Source organism: Aphelocoma coerulescens, assembly GCF_041296385.1.
Source record: "Aphelocoma coerulescens isolate FSJ_1873_10779 chromosome Z unlocalized genomic scaffold, UR_Acoe_1.0 ChrZ, whole genome shotgun sequence".
Taxonomy (NCBI): Eukaryota; Metazoa; Chordata; class Aves; order Passeriformes; family Corvidae; genus Aphelocoma; species Aphelocoma coerulescens.
Window position 1 is genome coordinate 20,493,532 of NW_027184085.1, and position 24,358 is coordinate 20,517,889.

Consider the following 24,358-nt stretch of genomic DNA (forward strand, 5'->3'; position numbering starts at 1 on the left):
CTTTGCCTCTACATCTGTCTTAGTTACCATAATAAAATATATTGCCTCTCCTTAGTATCTTTCTTGTGCAAGTTTATACTTCATGCTCAGCTCATGGGCTCTGCTGTTTGCTGAGTTTCTCCCAGTAGAGTAAAACAGTAATATTCTTCATCAGTTTCAGCCTGTGAGAATTTATTGCACAATACTGGGACTGCTGACGTACCATGTAGCTTACAGTCCAGTATGTATAATTACATAAAAATAGTGCCAGTTCTCTGAAGTGTTAATGATGTGATGCACCTATTAACACTCAGGTTTATGGTAATGAAAAGACAGAAACAGTTGCCCATGTAGTCTTTAATAAACATGCCAGTCCTTTCAGATTTCAGCATTGAAATCCTTCCTAGGTAATAAATACTGGTAATCCATCCATAAATTCATTCATTCAGTGCAGAAGTTTTTAACATTTTATTTTTTAAAACAAAGAGTTACAGTGCTAATTGCAAACTGTAGTATACCAGATACTGCTAAAGTCAAAACCAGCATTAACTGTCAAGCCTTACTGTTAACACAGGTGGCCATACAGGACCCAGCAGCTATATTAAAATATTTCATTTACAGGTTTCCAATGTCAAGACCGCTGAATATGTCTGCCACGATTTTTACATAATCATCCCATTTGAGATACAACTGCAATACACCATTTGCAGAAAACAGACATATATGTCTGACTTCTACAGCAAAACTAGGCTGGCAGAAAGACACAGTGCATATTCCAAACCCATAATTTTTATTCTCATATTTACAATTGTAAAATTCTTGCAGTACCAGAGATGAACAGTAATGCAATCCAGACAAGAATAAGATTCTTGAACCCTAGAGGAGTCTTAGATGTACATGCCAAATGGGGAATTTGCTGTCCACTCCAATAGTTGCATGTTCACAGATACCCCAAGGAGCAGAAGGGGGGAATATCAGAAAAGGCTTCAGAACTGACATGTAGAGCATGATAGGTGATATATTATATATATTCACCTTGCTTCTTCCACACATTCTGCAAATCAGTTAGCTGTGCAAACATGACATTTTATATTGTTTCATTTTATCATTGGGGTTCTCTATCTGAAAATACTGTTTGTATTTTAACTTAGAATTGGAACTCCCAAACAGAGTATTAGGCATGTTTCAAGAGTGTGTAGCAGAAAACAGAGCTGTCGAACAGAGATTCTTCCTCATTGCCTTTGGTATTATTAAGGTGCCTGTTTGTCAGTTCTAGAATTACCTTTCCATATAAATCATGGGCATTGAAAATTATCATTAATAAATATAAGAAAGAGAACATGAAATGTGCTTTTAGTGGAATTAATACATTTGGGGAAATAGGTGACTGCCTGTAACAGGAGGGTATTGAATCCAAGACTTCTTTCCAGGCTATTAGCTTACATTATGAAAGGATAGTATTGCACTATAGCTTGATTTTTTTTTTTGGTTTATCTAAACTGAATTAAAATCATCTCTTCTTCCATGAACTTACCATGAGCAGTGTTGAAGTACATTAGTATTCATTTTATTTTATTAAGATGTTACAAGATGCTGCTCATGTAAAAATTAAACTTATGTAACAATCTGGACACACTTTTATTAGTTATAATATTTTTTAATTAGTTTTAAAATTAATTAGAGTATTTTGGGTTACTTTCCTTGTTCTGTTATGCTTATTGGAACAATACTTACTAAATAATGTTACTGTTTAAGGATAACCAGTTAGTAATTTTCTTTTGATATCACTGAATGAGAAGACAACAAAAGCAAATGAAAATAATTGTCTTTAAAGAAAATATAAGTAATACAGTTATAATACTAAAAAAAGAGAAGGGAAAATAATATGCTATGCCATCAAAAATAATAATTTAATCATTACTACAGCACTTCCCTGGATTAATTCTGGTTTCAACTGCGACTTGCTTTTTAGAAAAACTCCAGGCCCAGTTATGCAGAATACACCATGATCTTTCAGTTGTTCAGTCTCTGAATGGTTCCTCCATTATAAATTTACATTTATCTCAGTAAATCCTCTGACTGTGAGGCTATCTGTATTGTTTTGCTGCCACCTAAATACTTCAGTTTTGAAAGAATGTGGTCTTGTTTAATACTGTTTGTACTGGAATCAGTGAATGACTGTGTGCTAGGGTAGCCTCAAGGAGTTTGAGCCTCTCTAGGGTCTTAGGTGGAGTTTAGAGGGGGTGTAGCGAATACTCTAAATTGTAGTGAAGTTTAGACTGGAATTGGGGTAGATTTGGAAATGCATAGAATGCAAAGTTTTCCAGCACTTTGTGATTGAAATATCAGCATTGAATGAATTTTAGCATCTACTGAGATTTGTCATCAGTGGATGGGAATATCTGAATATTCTTAACAATAATATGTTGTTAAGAAGATAACTGCAGAAAATGACCTCCATCTCTCTGCTGGCCACACTGCTTTTGATGCAGCCTAGGACACAGTTGGCTTCCTGGGCTTTGAGTGTACACTGCTGGGTCATGGCCATGTGCTGATCCATGAGCATCCCCCAGTCCTTCTCAGTAGGGCTGTTCTCAAACCCCTCCTCCACCATCTTTTAAGATTAACTGTTTTCAGAAATAGGGCTAGCTAACTTAAGAACTTTGGTGAACATGTAATGCTTTCTGCTCTACTAATGTTCATTTTAATAAAAGTTGGAAAACTACAAGAATTCAAAGAACAGAACTACTATTTCGTAGTCTGATCTTGGTGATAGGTATGGTACAGAGAAATGAAGGCAAGTTAGCCTTCCTTCACTCCTAAGCAGGTATAATAGAGTGGTTCAGTACACTCTACAGAAAAAAAAAAAAAAGAAAAAAATTACAAAAGTTAAAATTAATGCTAGTTAGTGTGATTTTGTAGGTAGTAGATAACTATATTGCCTTTTGGGAAAACTTGAGATAGGGAATGATATGACACAGGTTCAGAGAGTGTTGACTTCCTGATTTAGAGAAATAATTGAGCTTCTATAGTGTTTATAGTACAGGTAGATTTGTATCATTTATTTGAAAGCCACTGGCATTCTTACTTTTATTTTTTAAAAGTCCTTATAAGAAAATAATAGAGTACATGTGAATAAACTATTACAAATAATTTGAATTTAATACCTAAGTTGGCACAATACAATAAAAATACCCTTGTAACATAACTCAATGCTATGTTTTACAGCTGGAAATCAAAAACGTAGGTTGTAGCTGCAGGACAGTACAACTGCTGAATGACATTTTGGAAAGAAGTGACTAAGAGGTAAATTGAGAGTCATTATGGGAAATGGGTGTCCAGTGCAGTGATGACCTTATGTTCCTTTTTGAGTTAGGAACTCAAAGTACGCCACCAACAGAGACTTGCAGGAAAGCTGAAACTCATCAGTGTATCTGATTCTGAAGTCCATCTTCAGAAGGGCTGAGGAAATACTGCAGGGAGTTCTGAAGTAGACAGAAGTGATTAAAGTGAATGTTTCTTTTCAAAAAGAACTCTTTTAAAAAAGTATGAATTAATGTGCTAAAGGGAAGTCAGACATTATGCTGACCATAATTAACAATGTTAAGTTGTTGTTTCTTGATCATGCATTCAGATGGTTTACTAGGAAAGCTGATGCCTTCAACATACATAGTGTCTTTAGGGTGTAACTAAATTTCAGCCCAAAGTTACCCAAGTACTCATAGTTCTTAACTTCTGGAGTTTCTATCAGTTCACTGTTCACAGTCCTATCAAACCAAGCCACAGCTGAACCAGAAATTCAAAGGGAATCCTAGACTTATTTCAATATAAATTTTCTAGATAAAATAATTTCATTCTTCTGAGTAGAATCTGAAAATTCGGGAGTTATGAACCATTTGGTTAGATCCTTTTCAGTCTTCTGCAGAGGAAGGTTACATCTGTTCTGGCAGTACCTCTGTGTGTAGGAAGTGGAAGAACTGTTTCCAGGCTGCAGGAACTTGGAAGTAGAGGAAGAAGCAGGAAGGAAGAGGAAGAGACGAGCCTGCAGTGTAGCTGTGGAATCAAGGGAGCAATGAGACAAGGATGGAACAGAGAGGGCTATGCTTTTATAGCAACAGAAACTTTTCAGGGATAGCAGGCACCTACATAATTGATTACAAAAACCAACAGCTATGTTATACAAAACCCGAATGCAAATTTACTGCACGCAAAGACCTATGCTTCAGAGATGAAAGGGACAGGTACAGACTGTAGTCCCTTACTTTGATTCTGCTCTGCCTTTTCAGTTCGACATTTTCCTGTTAACAAAGTCAGGAGTCATTCCTAGTTCTGTTCCAGTGAATGTGGTTTGTGAATGTAGTCTGGCTTTCCTATCAGCCAGTTCTTGTGACTTCCTTTTTAGCATGAAGCCTTCTTGTATTGCCCTTCTCATCAACCTAATTTGGCAAAGTGAGTATAGGAATAAAAAATATGCAGTGTGGAGTCTGTAAAGAGCCAAGTATCAAAGTAGTTTGTTGACCTGGTACTGATCATAGAAAGAGCTTGAAAAAACATTTTGGAGTTAGACTTACTAAGAATTAAGACCTTCTGTGTTCTGTACTAAAACCTCTTTCCACTGGGGAAAAAACTGGAGTGGTGGAGCTGAATAGTTGTCACTAGCTAGTTCATTGTTCATGCTGCAACAGTGTTTGGCTAATTAAGAGAAAGTGGGTCCCTCTTACAGGAAACTTCTGATCTGCTAGGCTCTTGTTATTCCCAGATGCCATTTGTAATCCACTCTCTCTGTGTTGCTGTCACTGTCTGGCACTCTAAATATTTTAAACATACAACCTTTTATTGACATGTGTTGTTCCTGCTGTGCAACTTCAATAAGAAAATGTTACAGTATACTATATTACTATGGGAATACATCTTGTTTACAATGCATGCTTGCTTAATGATGTTTGTTTACTATCCCCAGTTTATAGAAAGCAGTGGAGTTACTTGGATTAAAAATATCTTTTTATCTCTTTTTTCCCCTATGATTTTCTGCTCAGGTGGAAAAGTAGAACTGTAGTTTTACGTAAAACCTGTTAAATCTGTCTTAGTGTAATTTCTGCCATGCTGTTGAAAATTAAGACCTACTGCTGTGGTTGACTGAATAACTTTACAGTGACAGTGTTCTTTGCTAGTGCTTTTCACAAGCTCTGTGTTTGTGCATACATACAAATAACAAAATCAAAAGCAGTCATCCAACAGTTCCAAGTCTTTTGCTTAGAAAAGGCTGTAGTTAGTCATGGTATTACAGATGAAAATTGAGGTACATAAAACAGCTGCAGGGAAATGCTTGCATGTCATGTTCCTGCATTGTAATAATTTCTGCAATTCTTTGATTGTGATGAAATCTAAATCAATCAGGACTTGATTTAAAATTTAAAAAAAAAATTTAAGCGCAAAATAAAAATTCTAACACCTGAAAATTTTGAATTAATTATCAGTTCTTTTGCACATGTAACCATTAGATGGATACATGGATACAAATAGGCACGAGCTGAAATTAAATTTAAATTCAATTTACAGAAGAGTTTCTTTTGGACTGAGGGAAGTTAAGAAGTAGTTCCCAGAGATATTTTGGAGTCTCCATTTTTGGACAGTCAAAACCTGACTGGACAGTACTCTCAGCAACCTCTTCTATTTAGCCCTCATTTGAACAAGGAACCTGGACTGGCTGATCTTCAGAGGTCCCTTACAACCTGTGATTCTGTGAAGACCAATATTCCATTTGATATTGGCACAATGACTTGCAAATTTTAGTTTCTTCTTCCTAGTGTTATCACATAAGGTTTTTGTAAAATTTGTAGAATTAAATTAATTTTCATATCTTAATAGTATATGCTTACATACATTTCATGTCTTTGTTGCTGAAAAACTGCATTGCTTGTCCAGCCGAAAAATCCAGGATACTAAGATTTTACTTGAGTAAACAGAATTTTAAAACGTGCAATATTTATTTGGCAGTGCCTCTGTTCCAGATTATCTTTGTGTGGTTCTCATGGCTAATTAGAATGTTAAAGTAAAATTCAGATGCAGATTCCTTGTTTTATTATTCATTTCCTTGGCCTATTTCTATTAGGGTCTTAAAGTAAGACTTATGTTCTTTTGTTATCCCTGCTAATGAAAATATGGACTCTCTGAGGTCCTAATTAATTTTTAAGCCATGTTCTTAGCATCAGTGAGTCTGTACCTTCTCTTTGTTTGTATCAAAAATCTACTGCCCATTCACTTCAATTCTGTTTCTTCTGAGTGATTATACATCACAGAAGATTATATTCTTGTAAATATTTCTCTTTGCAGTGAAGAGCTACGGAAGGAAGCACGACAGCTGAAACGCGAACTGCTGGAAGCAAAGCAGAAAAAAGAAGAAAGAGCTTTAAGACCAAAAGAAAAAGAAGGTAAGAGGTTTTCTGTAGATCTCCAGTTAACATTCTGGTTTTAAAGGTTTTTTTGGTTTTGTGTTCTGTGTACATAAATATAGACTCTATTGTTGAAATGTAGATTTTTCTTTTCTTTCCTTAGGAATTAGTAATGTAATGATGCCAGTATGTAAGGAAATGGTACAAGTAGCATTTGTTCTTTCAAATCAGGTAGTATTTCTCCTTCTAAGGGTTCTTTAGTTACATCTGTGCTGTGACCTTATAGGAGTGTGTGGTGTTAGGGTGATAGGGAGATCGCTGCTGTGTTCCCCAAAACCGTCAGCGCAAGACCGCTCGGGTGCAGCAGTATAGCCACTAGCAAGCTTCTCCTTTCAGCCCCGCAGATGTTTAGCGCTGAGGACACACACACACACTCAACGCAGACAGCTCAATATTACCAGAGATAAGGAGTCAAGGAGGGCCCTCTGCGTGGCGCGTTCCACAGACGAGGTTTATTTCATCCTCCGCAGAGAGGACCAGGTGCGAGAGAGGCCCCAGTGTTCGTGCTCAGGTTTACAAAGGGTCACAGGGCCAGTGATCTGAGGGCACGGGGGCGGTACACAGGCAGGACCAGGGAAGGGAACCATTGAGCAGAGGGAAGGGGCAGAGTGCGGGAACCGGTCAGGTATGCAACCACACAGGCTGCTGGGAGAGGAGTTTTCTTCAACCAGAGTCTGGGTGTGTGAAAGGTTACATTTTGTCCGCAAGGAATTGTGGGAGAGGCTTTTCCTTTACTCACACAAAGGTGGGAGTGGTATGTCAAATATCTTGAGTTTTTCCATCAGCAGGCCTTTCCTATTTTGGGGCTCTCTGGCCCAGCAGCTGGCTCAGCTGTTGCCTCAGTGACCTCAACATGACCTCTGATTTGCTGAGTCTTCCTGACTTTCTGACTTGGAAGCGTTCTTAAAATGTAGATGGTTAACTTTGAACTCGAAACTATTGACTTCAAACTTGTAGGTATCTTAGGACGCCAATGGAACTCAAATTCCGAAAGTCACTACCATATTTATTTTCCTTAAATCTTAGCAAAATGGGATCTTCAGCTGCCCACTTCTTTGTCAGATAGTTTTTATATTCCCTTTCTTTTAAAATGTTTATAGATTGCTAAGTTTATAATAGTAAGTAAGGTGCACATTTTAGTCCAGATGGATGTAGCACCTCTTTTTAGCCAAACTGAAGAAACAAAAAAGTGTCTTTAAACATTCTGGAGTTGCAAGACACATTTTTAGAGTGGATTTGTAGTTCAGTTCTCAGTATCACAGAAATCTGAAAGAAAATATGAAATTATTTTTTAAAAAATTCAGGTAACACACAATTTACAAGAGTGGTAGAAAGTATAACATAAGTTTTAGAAAAACTCATGGACTCTTTTGAATAACAGGTGAGCTTGATCAGCACCATTTTGACGAAATAAAAAATACAGTATCATGAACTTGTATATGAAATCTGGCACCAGATGTTAAAAATTGCTGACTCTGAAAATGTTGTAGGAATCACTGAATGAATATAATCTCTCACTGGCAAAATAATGAATGCTGTCATGAGCCATGTAAAAAAAATCTGTGAGTAGAGGTATAGTTTAAAGGTAAAGTGTAGTTCTTATGTACATATATGATAAATTGTACATATATGATAAATAGTTCTTACACTATTGCTTAAACTAATTCCTGTTCTGATGCCAGTTAAGTCAGTGGACTTTGTAATTTGAGGAAATTCACCTTTACAGTGACAGACTAAAATAATACTTGGGCAATAGTTACTACTGTGGTACAGTTTGGAAGGATACCTTTTATTCAAGCAAAGGGAGCATCAAGGTTGGTGGGGTTGGCTTGTATTTTCTTTGAAATAAATAGCAGGCAGGACATAAATCAATTGAAAATCCACAGGTAACAGCTAATGGTAAAAATAATTTTGAATAATCTTGATTTTCCTTTTTGTGATATGGAGGGGTTTGTTCCAGTACCTGTTGAGAAAAATAGATGGCAGGAAAGAACCTATTGAACTAGTTATTGGAGTGCCTAAATAAAAATCTTAAAAGTAAACATATTCTAGAATTTAAGGTAAAATTAAAAGGATGTTAAATGAGATGCAAGTAGTGAGGGATAAAATTATTAATGAAAATGTAGTGAAAGATTTCAGGTTTGTACTAGAAAACAAACTGAACATTAATTTACTCTGTGATGTGGCTGTCACTGTGGTTGTTGCTACAATGCAGTAAAAGTGCAGCTGTATTATTGCACTCAGTTCCCAGTATTGTACCACCAAAAAAGATAAGGAACAATTTGATAAAAATGGACAAAACCACCCAAAACTAGCAGAACACTATGTGGACAGGTTTATTACGAGATACTTGAAAATACATGTAATTTATGTAGGGAGTAGGATGGAAGGATGGAATCTTAAGTATTTAGAGGTGTTTAGTCAAAGGAATGAAGCATACCTTTATTGTGAAACAGAATTTACGACTGAGGAATAATAGAATAGACTTTAGAAACACTTTATCTTGAACATAATGAACTCTAACAGAGTTGAAGTGTTGCACCAAATAAGTAATTTTGCTTCAAAGTTAAAAGCATTTCATATATTTCACTTAGTTCACTTAGTCATTTTATATTTATTGGTCTGAATTTTCATCACTACAATAGAGCTGTCAACATGGAAGACAGTCTGCTAAATGTATAATAGTTTACCTATTCCACATTAGTTTACATATAAAAAATTGTGTCTATTTAAAAAATGCTTCTATCATGAAATTGATGTGTAAGTAGCAGGAGATTTTTCCATTGTTCTCTGCCTATGCTCTTGGGGAGTGTGGGATGGAGAGTGAGTTGTGTCATGCTGTCTCAGGTATGTCTGTGCAGATGGTGCAGACACTTGCAGTGTGTCTGCCTATGCTTTGAGCTGGTTGCATTAGGAAAAAATGTTAGTTCAGAGGCTATGTAACCACATTAATATGATTCTGTGCTTGATTAATAAACGCTAAATCTCAGCCAAAATCTGGAACCGTTGTGGGAAAAATTCACTGAAGATCACAAAATGGTGAGAATAAGGCTTAGGTCATACTGGGCAGGATTGGGTCTATTTCTGAGAGGATGCTAAGGAAGGGATGGCAGCATGACACATTTATTTTAAGTCCACTGCACAGATCTTTATTAGTGTTGGCATCACATTTAGTATCGCTTCTTCAAATTGTTCATATTGTGCTTACCTAATATTTTTCTGTATTCAGAGATTAGATTAATTAAGAAAGATCGGAGAGTGAAAATTTAAGTGTTTACATTGTTTCAAGAGGTCAGAGGAAAAAAATAGTTCCCTCCGTACATGTTTGATTATAACCAGTCTTCCAATTTGTGAGTGGTATTGTCGACTATGCCAGACTGCTGTCAAGACCTTACTTTAAATAAGATGTTTTTCTTTTATGTGACATTTGTTGTAGTGATGCCAGAAATTACATCAAACACTATAATTTGAGTGCTGAATTACTTCAGCATTTTGAGGTACTTGGTCAAATACTCAAAAAAGATACACTTTTCAAAGTTCTGTAGAGTAAACCTGGGAATGTACTTCTCTGAAATCTGCTTTAGACATACAGCATCTGCCCAGTTGTTTAACTGTATATTGGTTTTAAATAGTAGTAGTATTTAGGAAGTAACATTTTAGTTTTTCTTGTTAGAACATTTTTGTAAGCTGTTGAATAATTTGTGGTGAAATTTAATTGTCACACACACATGAGAAAACAGAAAAGCTGTAATATACTGTCAGAGCAGGGAAACCTAACAACTGATGTAAAAAACAACATTCAAGTGTAAGAATTCTACTGAGGCATGCAGTGTTTTCTGCTTTGTTTTTAATTGTGATACGGTAATCAAATGATTGAAATGTTTAGAAAATTTTCAAAATCAAGTAAAGATGCCAGTGTAAGATTATATTTTATTTCTGTTGTATTACAAAGTTTGGGTAATGTCAGGGGCACTCAAAGAATTAAGCCCTGTGTTACATGGAAAGATGCTTTCTTGAAGTCCGGGACTTGAATTTTGCACCCTTCAGAACACTCTGAAAATAACAACATCCAAATCTTGATGGTTTGGGAACTTTGCAGCATAAATGCATTAAGTATGAAGATTTTTTCCGTATATGCAGGAGAGCTGCATTGTATAAAAGTATCCATCTTGAATTTGTGACCTTTGCAAAACTTTTTCTTTGTCTATTTACATGGTTTTTTACATTTAATCTCCTAGTACCCAACATCACTATGCAGTCCCCTTCCCGCTAAAGTGAATGCTTTTTTCCTCTTGTCTCTCTGTCTGCAGAAGCAGAAGACAAAACCTCACTGTTAAACCAGCTTTGATTTTAGTAGTAATCTTAAATGTGTACTCAAAATCCACTGACATTGGAAAATTAACTGCACTTTAGACTAGGACCATGTGCCTAAAAGCTACCGAAGTTCAGAAAGGATTTACTCGAAACTTGCAGTTCACCCTGTTTTGCAAATCTGCTCTGGTCTTTCAAATAAGTGTTTTGAAGCTCTAGGAATTCTAAGATTTTATTATTTGAGTTGGCTAAATGAACTAGTAGGTTTGTTCTAGAACTGTTTCTTTTTTCACTGTAGCAAACTGAAAATCTAGTAATCAGTCCAGCCCTGGAAGCTCATTCTGTAAACGAATCTATTCAGTTGTTCACAGTTGCTAAATATTTCCTGACTCTTACCTAACTTCTTGGCAAACAGTGGCTCTTTAGGATCTTAGGCAGGCCGGAGCTATAGCAACAGTAACTGAACAGTTCTTGAAGGTGCAAATAAATCCGCTAGTAGAACTAGTCCTAAGCAAAAATATACAGGAGAGGATGTTACTAATTCTTTCAAGCATAAAATTATTTCCTTTTTTTTTTCTGGTTTATTAATTCTTACACTACTTTACACTAAACTATAGTGTTTTAAGTTTCATATATATAGTATTTAAAACTGTAATATTTTTTTTTCCTAATTCTGGAAGAAGTGAGTTATTTGTCTTGGTTTTTAATTATCTAAAGTGTCTCTAAGTTCTGTATTTGTAACTTCTGATAGGAATTCCATTTTAATTCCTGAAATATTATGGCATATTAGAATTTCTTTTGTAATTTGTAAAGATTTTATTTGGTTTGGAACAAAAACAGCTTCTCTTTTTAAGATTTCATCTCAGTAAGATTTTTAAAATCAGTACTGCATACCTCTACAATTCCAAAAGAATGCAATATAAACTGAATATTGATGAGCTGAAAGTGGAATATACTGAACTAATACAGGAATGTGTTTTAGGCCTCTTATTTTAATTCACCAAAACATTCAATCATAATTTCTTTCACTTCAGACAAGAAGTTTTTGAGGTTTTTTCCCCCTTGATACTTATTCTAGCTAAGCCATGCATTTCTTGTCATTTCTGTCCAGTAGGTCTTTTATCATATGAAATGTGTCATCTGAGTTGCTAAAGAATGTATTTTGGATACCATGGAAAATGTATGGGCCCACCACATTTAAAACATACACAAACCCTGCTAAGTAAACTGGGATACCTTTTAATATTGGTATCTTTGTACATTCTCCTTGTTATCTTACCTCAGTTCTGTATAAACTCATGATTACATATGAGAAAATTGCATTACAAGAGTTAATGGGATTACATTTGTGAAGTTCAGCATATCAGGAATGATTCGTGATGTAAGATGCTTAAGTGTGTGTAAAAATCTTCAGGCTAGTTGTATCTCATCAAAGAAAAATCTTAAACTAGTCTTTCATTGATCCTTTTCAGTGCAATAGGCTCTTCCTTTTTTATGGTGACATTAAACCTTCAGAATCAGCATGTGTTTTTCTGTCACAATATGTATTGTTTCTGCTCTTCTGTATTTCTGGTAATACCTTCACCAAACCAAATTCCCTTCTTTTTCCAACAAGTGTTTTATACACAGCTTTATTATCTCTTTCCTAAGAAGGAAAAAATACCTGCAGAATTTTATACAGATTCTAACTACAAGGACAATAATTACTACAAGGTTTGTTTAAAAAAGTTTGTACTGTGGAAAATTGTATGCATACTCTCAGACCTGTATTTGTGTGAAATTGTACCCTATCTGGTGGGCTTTTAAAGGCAAAGTTACCCTACTTGCAGTTCTAGAAACGGAGCCCTGTCTTTCAGGGCAATATGAGTGTGAGCAAAAGCAGTGATCATTCTGTTCTGATCTACCACACACCAGCTGAATTAGAATTCACATTTCTTGGTTTCCATAAAGTGGAAGTTAAAATTGCACTTTCAAAAATAGAGCACTTCTGATACACCTTTTGTTGAGTGTTTGTTATGTTGTTAAATTTACCAGATGCTTTTGGAACTAAGCTTAAAATTATCAAGCTTTCTCTTCTGTTTCACTTCCTATTAGGAATTGATCCATCATTAAACCATCCATTCATTTCCATTCAGTGCCCTTGCATCAAGTTTTGTCTTTGTTACACTTCTATCATTTTCTAGTTAAAAGCTGACATCATTTGAACTGTTCCTTATTTAAGTGTGAGCAAAATAAGGCCTTCCATATTTTTTTAAAATCAATCTCTTCCTTTCTGGTTTAAAGACTTCAGAATTTCCTTCGTAGTTTCAGATTATCATTGTAAAACATGTCCCAAACGCAAAGTTTTAGGTTAGATTACACCATCATGTTGGCATGTATTGGCCATAATTTCAGGATAGAAGAATCTGTCTGAAAGAAAATAAATTACTTAAATGATAAAGTGTTTGCCATAGTAAGATGAAGACTTTCTTGGTAGCAACCCAAGCTAGCTGATGTAATTAGCAATGTACTTATAAATTCTTTTGAAAGTAGGGTGAAATATATTTTCAGTAAGGAAGGTTATCTTTTTGGTTTTTTCCTTTTTTTTTTCCCCTCATCTTCCTTACTGACAGAATATACACAACAGCTTGTTCAAACTAAAGAAGAAATTATTGTTCATGCTTTTTACTCTTTGTGGTGAGATCCTCCTATGGAACAAGTCTGCAAGATTTCCTGTAACTTAAATTACCTTCTGCATCTTGCAATACCTAAATTCAATTTAATTTTTATTCCGCTTCTGTATATCCATGTCATTTTTCATTAATTTTTGCCTGAATAAATCCTCTTAGATTAAGGAGATGAATACCAAAGTCATGATCCTTATACTTTTGCTGAATCAGCAAACTGGACCTAAATTTGTCTATCTTGATATGAAGGTCAAGTCCATCATAAAGTGCTATTGTTCCTCTTATTTTCAATTCAGCTGCAAAATTGCAGTTACAATTGCAGGGAATCTGGGTTGCAGAATAGTAGGCAGCAATCTACTTTTACATTTAAAATGTTTCTTACCACCAAGTCTCTCTTCTGGACATTTTTTCTAACTTGCTGATTACCAGTCAGACACAAAATAACTTTATCAAATAATTCCTGCTTATCAAAAACTGAATATATAATTTATATTCAAAAGTACTCTGTGGTTTTGAAATTACTGGTGGTTTCAAGTTTGAAAATGTGTTAATGACCCATTGACTTAAGGGCTCTTGAAAATCCTTCTGTTCTGCTGCTTGCTTTCAATGTTAAGTGATAGGTTGTAGGACTTCATGAAGAAATATAAGTTTGTCTTTAAGTCATTTTAATGAAATATGCAAAAATATGATGCATACAAGTGCACAGCTCTTTTGGTTGACTCACTCTGACGTTAGTTCAAGTGGATCTGATTATCTTTTGTCTTACTTATGAAAAGGCTTTTCTAGGAGGCAGAGAGCATGAAGCTGAGGATTAGAAAACCTCTGACAGGCAAAGACCCAAGAAACAACGATTTTAAAAGAAGGCTTTAACTGAAATTTAAATGATTTGTATTAACAGTATGTGGCACACATAGGAGTGTGATAAAAATACACAAACAAACAAAAAAAAACAAAAAAAAAACTACAAAAAGGGGAATTTGGGAATTTCACCCTTTTTGTATGAGCATTGTATTTGAGCTGCACTACATTAAACTAAATTTTAGTCAAAAGACTTATATGACTAAGGATCACATCTTAAAATTTAGTATATGTATATCAAGGGTGGATTGCAGGTTTAAATGTTTGTGTCCAGTTTGAGACTGGCATTTTCATACATACTCAAGAACACTCTTCTCAGTTCTTTTGCTTCTCACAGATGGGCAATTACATTGATCATGGGGTAAATGCGATTCCTTTCAAAGCACTCATTTAGGTAAATGTCACCTGAAAGGTTGTTTTTAATAAGGAAGCAGATGGTTTTGTAGTTGGAATTATTTATCTAGGGCTAAATGTTAGTAAAAGAAGACATGATGTTGTTTCCAGATAGCCAACAGTTTGGATACATGCATTTATGCAAAAACGAATGCATTATTTTCACAAGGGGTTGGTTTTGAATAAAGAACGGGATTTTTAATTAGTAGAAGAGATTGACATTATAGGGGGAAATACTGAGTTTTGTCATTATGTGTGGTAGTTTTATACTGTACTTCTGTTCTCCTCAGTTCATCTTATACTATGCTGCATGAGATTTTATGACAGATTTATGGCAGCTGTTTAATCATCCCTAAATGTGTGTGTGTGTGCATTTATCTATTTTGCTCATTCTGGAAGATGGATTTTTCTTTCTTTATCTTCCTGGTACCTGCCATACTCTGTTCATCATTATATCCAACATATCAACTGGAAAACAGCAAAAAAACCCAGCTCTGAATGGTATTATGTAAGTTTGATTATTTTCCCTGGTACCCTTTAAATACAATGTAGAAAGAGTTTAAATGTTATTTAAATGCAATGTAGAAATGAAGATAAAAAGGAAATAAGATATTTTATTTGTAGAAATACGTAAACAAATATATGTAGATATATAATTACAAATTTATTTCCTTTTATTACAATGTGCTGTGTTTATAAACTTCATAGAAAACTTCAGTTGTGAGAGAAATTTAGTTTGGAATCAGATACTTTTTCTATATAGCTGTCAGCAGTCATCTGAAAAACCTGGTAACAACAGATTCATTTAGATACAGTGTTCATCAGGCTATATATCCTGAAATTTGTTGAAACAATTTTCTCCAAAAGTATTTTTGTTCATCATTTGCAATGGACATTCAGAGGGTTTACTCTTCTGTTTGTTACCAGGAATAACAATTGCATAAATATGTGTACATAAATTTCAAGTATAGTAATTCAGTATGTACAATGTCTTAATGCTATTCAAGAAGAAAATGTGAATGTGAATTGATCAATTTTCAATTCAGGTTTTGTCGCATTAAATTATTAACAAATAATTTGATGGGACAGTGAATACTTTGCAGTGAAGACACTGTTAAAAAAGACAAAGAAGAGCAGCTCTTGACTCATCCATATATCATTTTGTTATATAAAAAAGAGTTTTTTCCTGATTGACAAGATGGACTCTGTTTAAAGTTCAAATGTTACTTTTAAAAATAGGGGTTTTTTCCCTATTGCAAGATCAAGGGTTTGATTTGTGGCTACTTCAGCCTACAAAAGAGGAAAACTGTGAATTTTTCTATAGGTTATTTGTCTACTTTTTAACAAATAGTCACAGAATATTAATACACATAACGGTTCAACTGCTTCAAGAAAGATCTTCAGAAATTAAGGTCAACTTGTTAAAGGAATTTCAGCAGTTTTTATCAGAGGTTTTATTTCTGTTATCCTGCTTTCCCTGGCTCCATAATAAAACATAACTGAAACAAAAATCTTTTGACTCATTGTCTGCCCGGTACAGTGTTGTGTTTTTCATTTCGGTAAGTAGCAAATCATTCTACTGCTGAGAAAGCAGTACAACTGAAATGTTTTATGGGAGTGTTTTGCTTGGTATTTTATCTCCAAAAAGACACTAAATCATGAAACCAAATTAAATTTGTTTAACCAAGTATGTTTGCTTATTCAGAGGAGGAACCTGCTCCAAACAGTGTTGTTGAGGAATACCTTCAGGAGAAGAGAAAATATGAAGACAAGCGAAAGCAACAGCCAAAGAAAGGAGTTTCCCGTGAAGATCAGGTAATAGTTTGATAGCCTGGGCAACAAAAATCCAGAAGAATGTTCTGAATATGTTTATCTCTTCATTTGTATAAAAGCAAAGTTTTAAAATCTGTTGTTTCATTTTCCATTAAAAGAAAGTTATTATTTGTAAGAATAAATCTTTTAATTACCCAGGTGAACAGGTAAAATGAATTTTCAATGTGTGTCTGAAAGGGCTCCCAGTTTAGTTACTAAAATCTTCTGGAAGGAAATGCTAGTCATGAAGAGGAGTCCGTGATTACATTTGTGAGAGTTCACATTTCTTCACCTTACACTTTCCTTGCCATAAGGTAACACTGGGACAGAAGTTTATATGCCTTGCATTTATTCTAGCTGGGTTTTTTAGCATTTTAAATTATGGTTTAAAAAAATTAAATTCATCAGTACTTCTTGGTGTCATGAAATGAAAGAAATAGTTTATAAGTACTGTAAAAAGAGAATCTTTTTTAAATGCAATGAAAATTATTATTCAAAATTAGTTAGGATGTCTGTAGACTTTAGTAGGCAAATACGAGCAAAGTACGGTTTGCTTTACAAAAGTATTTGTTTTTTCTAAAATAGGAAAGTCTGAAATGGTTAAATATATGAAACTGCCTATGAAGTGGAAATACCATCAACTTAAAATCTGTGCAGTACATCAAACACATTGGTTTGTCAATGCATGTCAGTTCAGCTACGACGATGTTCCTGTTCACATGTTGAATCTAGAAGAGACTGGAAACTTGAGGCTTAGTAACTTCAAAGCAGCATTTGGCAAACCTTGATATATGTAGCAAGCTGATTTAGTTCTAAACTAAGAAGTTTATGGAAACTTTGTACATTCAACATCCCATTATCTTTGAATCAAAGAGTACTAAAGGTCTGTTGGCAGTGTGGATCAAGGGACTTAAAACTACATCTAATTAATTTACATCAGCCCTGTCGTGGACATCACAGGAAAACAAAATGAGATGATAGGGATATGTATTCTAGTAGATCTTAATTTTTATTTATGTAACCTTGCTGGCAACTATTCAACAGTAATTAATCAAGTTCTTTGTAATCCATTTCGCTTGTGGAGAGCCTCTTCTAGTCTTGCATCCCTTGTAACTGATCCTACAGCACAATACTATTTTCCATCCTCAGTGCAACAAATAAGGAAGAAGGAGAAAAGGTATGTTTCCCTAAAATACTGGATAATGGAAGTCCTAGCCATCTTATTCTACAAAGGTCAAATTATAAAGTTATTTGAAGCACAGTATAGCATCTAGTGACTCATTGCAAAAGTGCCTACTTAGATATTTCAGAATTATTTCTGTCATCAGGTCTGTTCACAGGAATGCTGACACCAGAGAAAATTAGACAAGACACAAGGAATGTGGCTTTTTTTGGTCACAATTTCATATTGAAAGGGTCAGTTTGTTTCCTTCTGATGGCCTAGGCAAAGGTTTGCTGTTTCAGGTGTTGCAAGTACAGTGTTTGTTTACAATAGTGGGGAAAGCTATAGAACTAGAATGATTTGCAGGCCCAAATGTCTTCAAAACTTTCCTCTCTCTCATCTTAAACAGAAGATTAGACAGAAAATAAAGAAAGTAAATGCAAAAAAAGTCCCCCAAAATTTGCCCTTGGCAGTGCTAAAATATGTTTTTGAAAGAATTCAAAAGCCAGGAAACTCCTCAAGTTAAGATTGCTCCCAGAAGGAAATTTGATTCCAGTGAACACTTCTGGTATTTCCTATTTCTGTTTTCTATTCTTGTTTAGTTTTTATTCTTTTAAATTTGAAAAACTTGACCAAACAAAACTACACAGCCATACAGAGGTGTTTTACAGCATAAGTTGCCAACCTATCACCTACAAATCAAATGTAGCCTGCCACATAAATTCAGTTAGGCACTTATTCCCTGATGCTTTCATTTTCAGGAATGTCTCAAATATCAGCAAAAAAAAGCTGTGGACTGTGCAAATTATTCATATGCTCTATGGTTTTTTTTGAAGAGCCCCCTTTCCCATCACAAGGCTCAGACATAAAATTTTTGTGTAATCAAACTCCCATTTCAGATGATGAGAAACAAGAACCATGGCATGATATTCAGGTGTCATCTGAGATTTGGTCACTTAATTGTCCCTGAAAGACCAGGCAATGTCAGTTTGAAAATAAAATACCAAATTTAAATGAGTATGAGCTTTATGTATGCAGCATAAGAACCTGCACCTGCAGAAATAGTTAAGGTGGTTCATTTTATTTGAGGCAAAAGTGGTAAATTTTTTCAATACCCCCACATAATTTAAAAGATCATCAACATAAAGTATATAAATATCAGTTAAACTGGGTCTTCAAAGCTTGAATGGTTTGTAATTTATACAGTAGATTGCTTTAAGAGGACAGTAGCATGTAAATATAAAATTCATTGTCAGCAGTGTCATTTAATCAGCTGTTTTATTCTGTATGCAGCCACTAGTTTTTCTTCCTTAAATATGCATTTTTATTTCACTAGATGGTGAGAGAAGTGCTTTTTCACACCTGATGGGCTGCTCCCTGCTTGCTCTTGTTGCCTCAGCATTGCCTGCACACTCACTCCATGGGTGCTCTCTATGCAGTCCCACTCTCACACCCACGACCACCTCTTGCTCTCTCACTTCCCTCTCTAAAGTGTTTCTTCTGAATTCATATGAAAGATCAATCTCATTGTACTTTTTCTCAAAATAATAAAAATGTTGTGTGTGCCTGTTGGTCTGTAGAAACATAGAAATATACAACTTCTGTAAAACCATGTGTTTAATTTCAGACACTGGCATTGTTGGACCGATTTAAATCTAAGTTAACCCAGGCAATTGAAGAAACTCCTGAAAATGAGCTTTCCGAACCTGACGTAGATAATGATGAAGGATGGTGAGTTTTTCTTTGTTTGGATTTCTGTCTTTACCAATAGAAATCCTACTGTACTAACATAGTCTTACTGGTAAGCAGAATTTCAGTAGCAGAAAACACCAAATGTGAAGGCAGCTGCTGCATTAGGAGTCAGCTAAAATATATTTGTTTAGCACTCTGAAAATAAAGGCATAAGAGTAGATGACACTTAGCTTTCTGTAGTTTTAAGTCCTTCTAAAACTGTGTGTTGGGGATGGTAAGTATTTTTAAATGATGGATGAGATGAAGATAGACTGACTGATCTGAAGTGTAAGGTGACCCCAAGGAAGTGGGGTATTACTGAAGTTGATAAAGCACTGCAGAATTTATTGTCTCAACACCTCTCAGTCAAGGAAGCAGTGTGTACCCTGTTGTCTCATGTTCATCTTTCATGCAAAGAACCCACCTCAGGTAAGCAAGGGGATAAAAATCAGTATGCATAATGCAAAAATGCATAAAATGCCTAGAAAAAAAGAAAAATCCTAGCAAAAAAGCTTTGTTAGGATAGATCATCTCCATTTATAAGGCAAACGCTACAGCTGGTCCAACAAAATAGGCTGTTTCTGCCTACAGTTTTTTCCATAGTTGTATGCATAAGCCATCAGAGCTACAGCAAAACTACCAGTAAAATAGAAACCTTAAGAAAGTTCTTGGCAAGTATTTTAAGACAACCAGTATTTCTGTATCCCAGATGACTTAAAATAATTTTGTTGCTTCTTCAAACCATGTTTTCTTCCTTCATTATGTCTTTTCCTGCCTCAGTCTCTTTGAGGATGAGAGATAACATACAATATACATTTCGAGATCCTTGGATTTCACTGATATTTTGAGATCCTTCTGAGCTACCAAAGTGCTTCTAAGTCCTCCAAGAATTATAGAGCAACTGTTTCAGTTGGAAGAGACCTACAGTGATTTATCCAGTCCAACTGCCTGACTGCTTCAGGGCTGGCCAAAAGCTATAGCATGTTGGTATTGCCCAAATACCTCTGACAGGCTAGGGGCATTGATCTCCTCTCCAGGAAGCCTGTTCCAGTGTTTGACCACCCTCTTGGTATAGAAATACTTCCAAATATGTGGTCTAAACCTCCCGTGTCCAGTATAAGATTCTCTTATCTGGCCTTTTTATGAGCTTCTCATTAACTTGATCTTTATGTCAAATATTTTTTCATCACAGTAGTACAATCAGTCTTTTAAATACTTCTATAGAGTTCAAACATATCTTTCCTATTTCTTTCTGAGTAACTACTGATATTGTCAGTAATAACTGAAAAAAAAACCCCAAACCTGAATAACTAGTTGTCAGTAATACTATCCACTGTAATTCCTACTGAGTGACAAACTGTTGCAATTTCAGATTATGAAGTTGTATTTTTGTTCAGAAAATAATACTACATTCAGAATTGCACTAAAACAGACACTTGGAATAATATGAAACTACATAATAGACTAATAATTAATATCATACTAATTTTGCAACGCAGTAAGTGTGCATGTTAACTTTACAGACAGATGAGACAGTCTGTTTCCAAATAATTTACTTTGAGGCCAAGTAAATTGTAAAATGTAGGTTACGCAAATGGGCTGTAAACAACATTAACAGAGCAATGAAATCTTCAGAAAGCTATTAATGACTGTTAGAAGCACTTGAAAAGTTAAATTGCGTATTTTGGATTAAGTGTTTACATTTTCAGTACCTTTGTTGTATAGGAGTATTTGATATAACTATACTGACTTTACATTTTAAAATTCTGTCTTAATTTGAATCTACTTCTCAAAAGACAGTATTTTACTTTATTTTATTTTTATTAAATACAATTAGTGTATGACATATGCATATATGAAACATACAAACTACATGATTCCTCCAGGCCATTTTGTAGGTCATGGTTGCTGTTTTTATGGGAAGGGAAAGCCTGCCAATATGCTTTGCTCTACTGTCAGGGTGTGTTATCTGAGGTAAAATGATTGCCTTTAAGACATTTTTATGTGTCCATGAGTGGCCACACATTGAGGTATAATTTTCATTCTCTGTCAAGATAGAAACCATTACCAATTTGTTATGTTTTCTTTTATTTGGCAAACTTCTCTCTGCATATTTGGCTGAGCTGCTGTATTGGCATGGCACATAGCAGATGTTTGGGCACTTTTCAGCAGCATTCTACTTTTTATGCAATAAAAAAAGAAGAAATATGACTCTATTGTAAACAGTGGGTATGGTGTTTGATAATTATTACCAGATTTTACTGTCTAAGAACGCATCTGAGGAAATGTTGTGAAGAGTGCTGAAGAGAAAGGTATAATACTAAGTATTAATGTGGAATATCAGAATCTTTACTGAGGCATTTTATTGCAACCTCTACTGCTGTGTGGGAATGATTATCTATATTTGTCTGCAGCAATCAAAATCCAATTTCCCTTGCAGAATTCAAAAATATCATAATAAACATGGTATCTGCTCAAAGAAGGGATCAGAGAATAAAAATGTCTGACAGTAACTAAGTGGACACAATTTGACAGCATCTAGGTACCTTGGAAAGACATTCTTGATCGGAGTTCTTCCAGGTATTATTTTCCTTGTGGCTTCATGTTGAGAACTAGTGTTGGTGCTTTTCTCTTAATGATTTGTTGGATGTCGTCAGTACTATTTGATCACTAGTTGTTCTTTATTTGCTTACAATCCAAATAAGGAGTCAGATGCATTACTTGATTCTTCTCTTTCTTAAAGGTTGTATAGAGTGCTGCAGAGGTAGAGATTATCTGGCAGAACTCAGTTACATTCTCAACTTAAAATCTTAACCAAGAAGACTGTACTCCAAAATGTAGGTGAGGTCAAACATAGTGGCAGTAAGGTGTCGTTTGCTTAGAGACTAGTATTATGAAAACCAAGTAAGTCACAACAGAAGACCTAGCTGGAATAGTTCATCTACTTGATACTTGCCACTTGGTTTACTTGATAGGCCTGAATTTGAAAGAGAAAACATTACACAGGCTGCATTTACACAGAACGCTGCTGCTACTCATCTTGTTTAGGATTTAGACTACTGCAACACATACAATTGCATGCATGTGATACCCATTCAGGTAGTAGTGACACTTCAGGATTCTGATTATAATATCAAATAGTTACAACCATAGTCAAACACAGATTTCATTCCAGAAGGTGTTACAGCACCTGCTGATAATGAAACTAATGATGTAGATCCTGTGAACATGACAAAATATTTTTCATAGAGAGAATCCAGTGATGAGATTAAAAAATTCTGATGCAATCACATACATTCAAAAATTAATTGTTTCAGTTAATCTGTGCAAAATATTTCTCTTCAAATAGGATAAGAGTGGTACTTAGTACTCTGAAACATTTCCATCAAGTAATTCTGAGAGTTCTAAGTGCTTCTTTCAAAATGTGAAATCTGAGACTAGATACAGTACTCAGCTAAGTCTTTGTCCGTGTTGAGTGGAAGGATTACTTTATTTTGTTGCTGGTTTATTCATGTCTGGTTTCCAATCCTTTCTAAGCCACAAATCCTTTCCTATTGAATGGTGGCTGTGCTACTTTGAAAACAAACCAGTGGGAGGCACCAAGTCGGAATAACAATTTAATGGAAATTAAAGAAAAGGAAAAGAAAGTAAAACACTGACAGAGTCAAGATACAACCTGAGTCCCTGTTAGGCAGGGTGGTGGTAGCAGTCTGGTAGAATGGTGGCTGCAATCCTCTGAAGTGGTGATCCTGTAGTAGAAGGGGTCTGCTCTTCCTCAGAAAGTCCAGTGGTGGCTGTGTAGCTCCTGTCCTCTGGAAATCCAGTGGAAAGAGTTGTCTCTGGTGCTCAGTCTCAGATTCTATCCAGGATGGGATGCTTGGTTCCTCCCTCTGGGTGGAGCATCTCACAATGGGATAATGAGTAATGAGGCCAAGTGTTGATTAGGCTCGTTAACAGAAGATAGTCTGGAGGGAGTTATCTCTGAGTCATGCAGCAGGACAATGATGGGCCATTAACAGCAAGATAGTCTATGGGGAGGAGGTAAGGAAACACTGCCCCACCTGATTTCCACAGCTCATGAGGATGGTAATAGAATACACTGCAACCCAGAACAGTGGCCTAACTTAGTTCTGTCCTGTACCCATACTGTTGATCACTCTTATTAGAATTTAGCCATTGCACTTTTTAAATTGTATCCCATTTTTCATACTGCTACTCCTGTTTGCCAAAATCACATGAATTCTAAAGACTCCAATAAACATTTAAAACTTCATACTATACATATGTGCTGTAATTATATTCTTCCCCGGTACAGTCATAAGTGGAAATGAACTAACCAATTCTTACCACATTAATCTTTTCACTTTGACATTAAACTATGGCTATCTACTCCTAAAAACAGGGCTCTCCAGCTGAATTTTTAGCAACTTTACATGCTTGTGAAATGTTAGAAATATTTCTATGCTTTTCCATATGGAATACTGTTTTTTGTGGAAGGAACAGATTCTCTGCTATAAAAATCCACACGTCATGTCCTTAACCAAAGTTCTGGACTGTCTTACACTCTTCTTTCTGATCTTTTAAAACAAGTGGAGGCTTCCTGAAACTGCAAGATTTATTGACATACTGGAAGTATATCTAGTGCTATGGCAGCTTTTGAGTTGGTGGAATTTTCTGTAGTAAAGAAATGACCACATTCCTTTTTGAAAACTCACCAGGTTGCCGAGTCAATTTAGCATATATCTATGTAGGATCTCCATTATTTATGCAGTCTCACAGAAAAAATGCACAAAAATGTTCAGGAATCAACTCCAGTACCGTTCTTGAATTTAAAACTTCATTGTCTTTATCAAGTAACTGAAAACTCAAAATGATCATCACTCCATACCACTAAAATACCATGCATTGTGCACAAAACCAAGTCATGTTTACAGAACCTTATAATGGAAGACACATAGGGTGGGAAGTCTGATGGGTTATTTTTTGGATTGACT

The 24,358-nt window shown here is 35.3% G+C and overlaps 1 protein-coding gene across 3 annotated transcripts in view; it reads left to right on the forward strand.

Moving 5' to 3' along the window:
- CWC27 (CWC27 spliceosome associated cyclophilin) overlaps positions 1 to 24,358 on the forward strand; it is a 106,486-nt gene that overhangs the window by 68,960 nt on the left and 13,168 nt on the right. For 2 of the 3 annotated variants that reach the window (XM_069000891.1, XM_069000892.1), the window contains exons 11-13: positions 6,313 to 6,410; positions 16,365 to 16,474; positions 19,261 to 19,364. In XM_069000891.1, the coding sequence (XP_068856992.1) occupies positions 6,313 to 6,410; positions 16,365 to 16,474; positions 19,261 to 19,364 (312 nt within the window). Of the gene's footprint in view, positions 1 to 6,312; positions 6,411 to 16,364; positions 16,475 to 19,260; positions 19,365 to 21,804; positions 21,894 to 24,358 lie in introns of those variants that run through there. The other variant, XM_069000894.1, reaches the window with a different exon arrangement.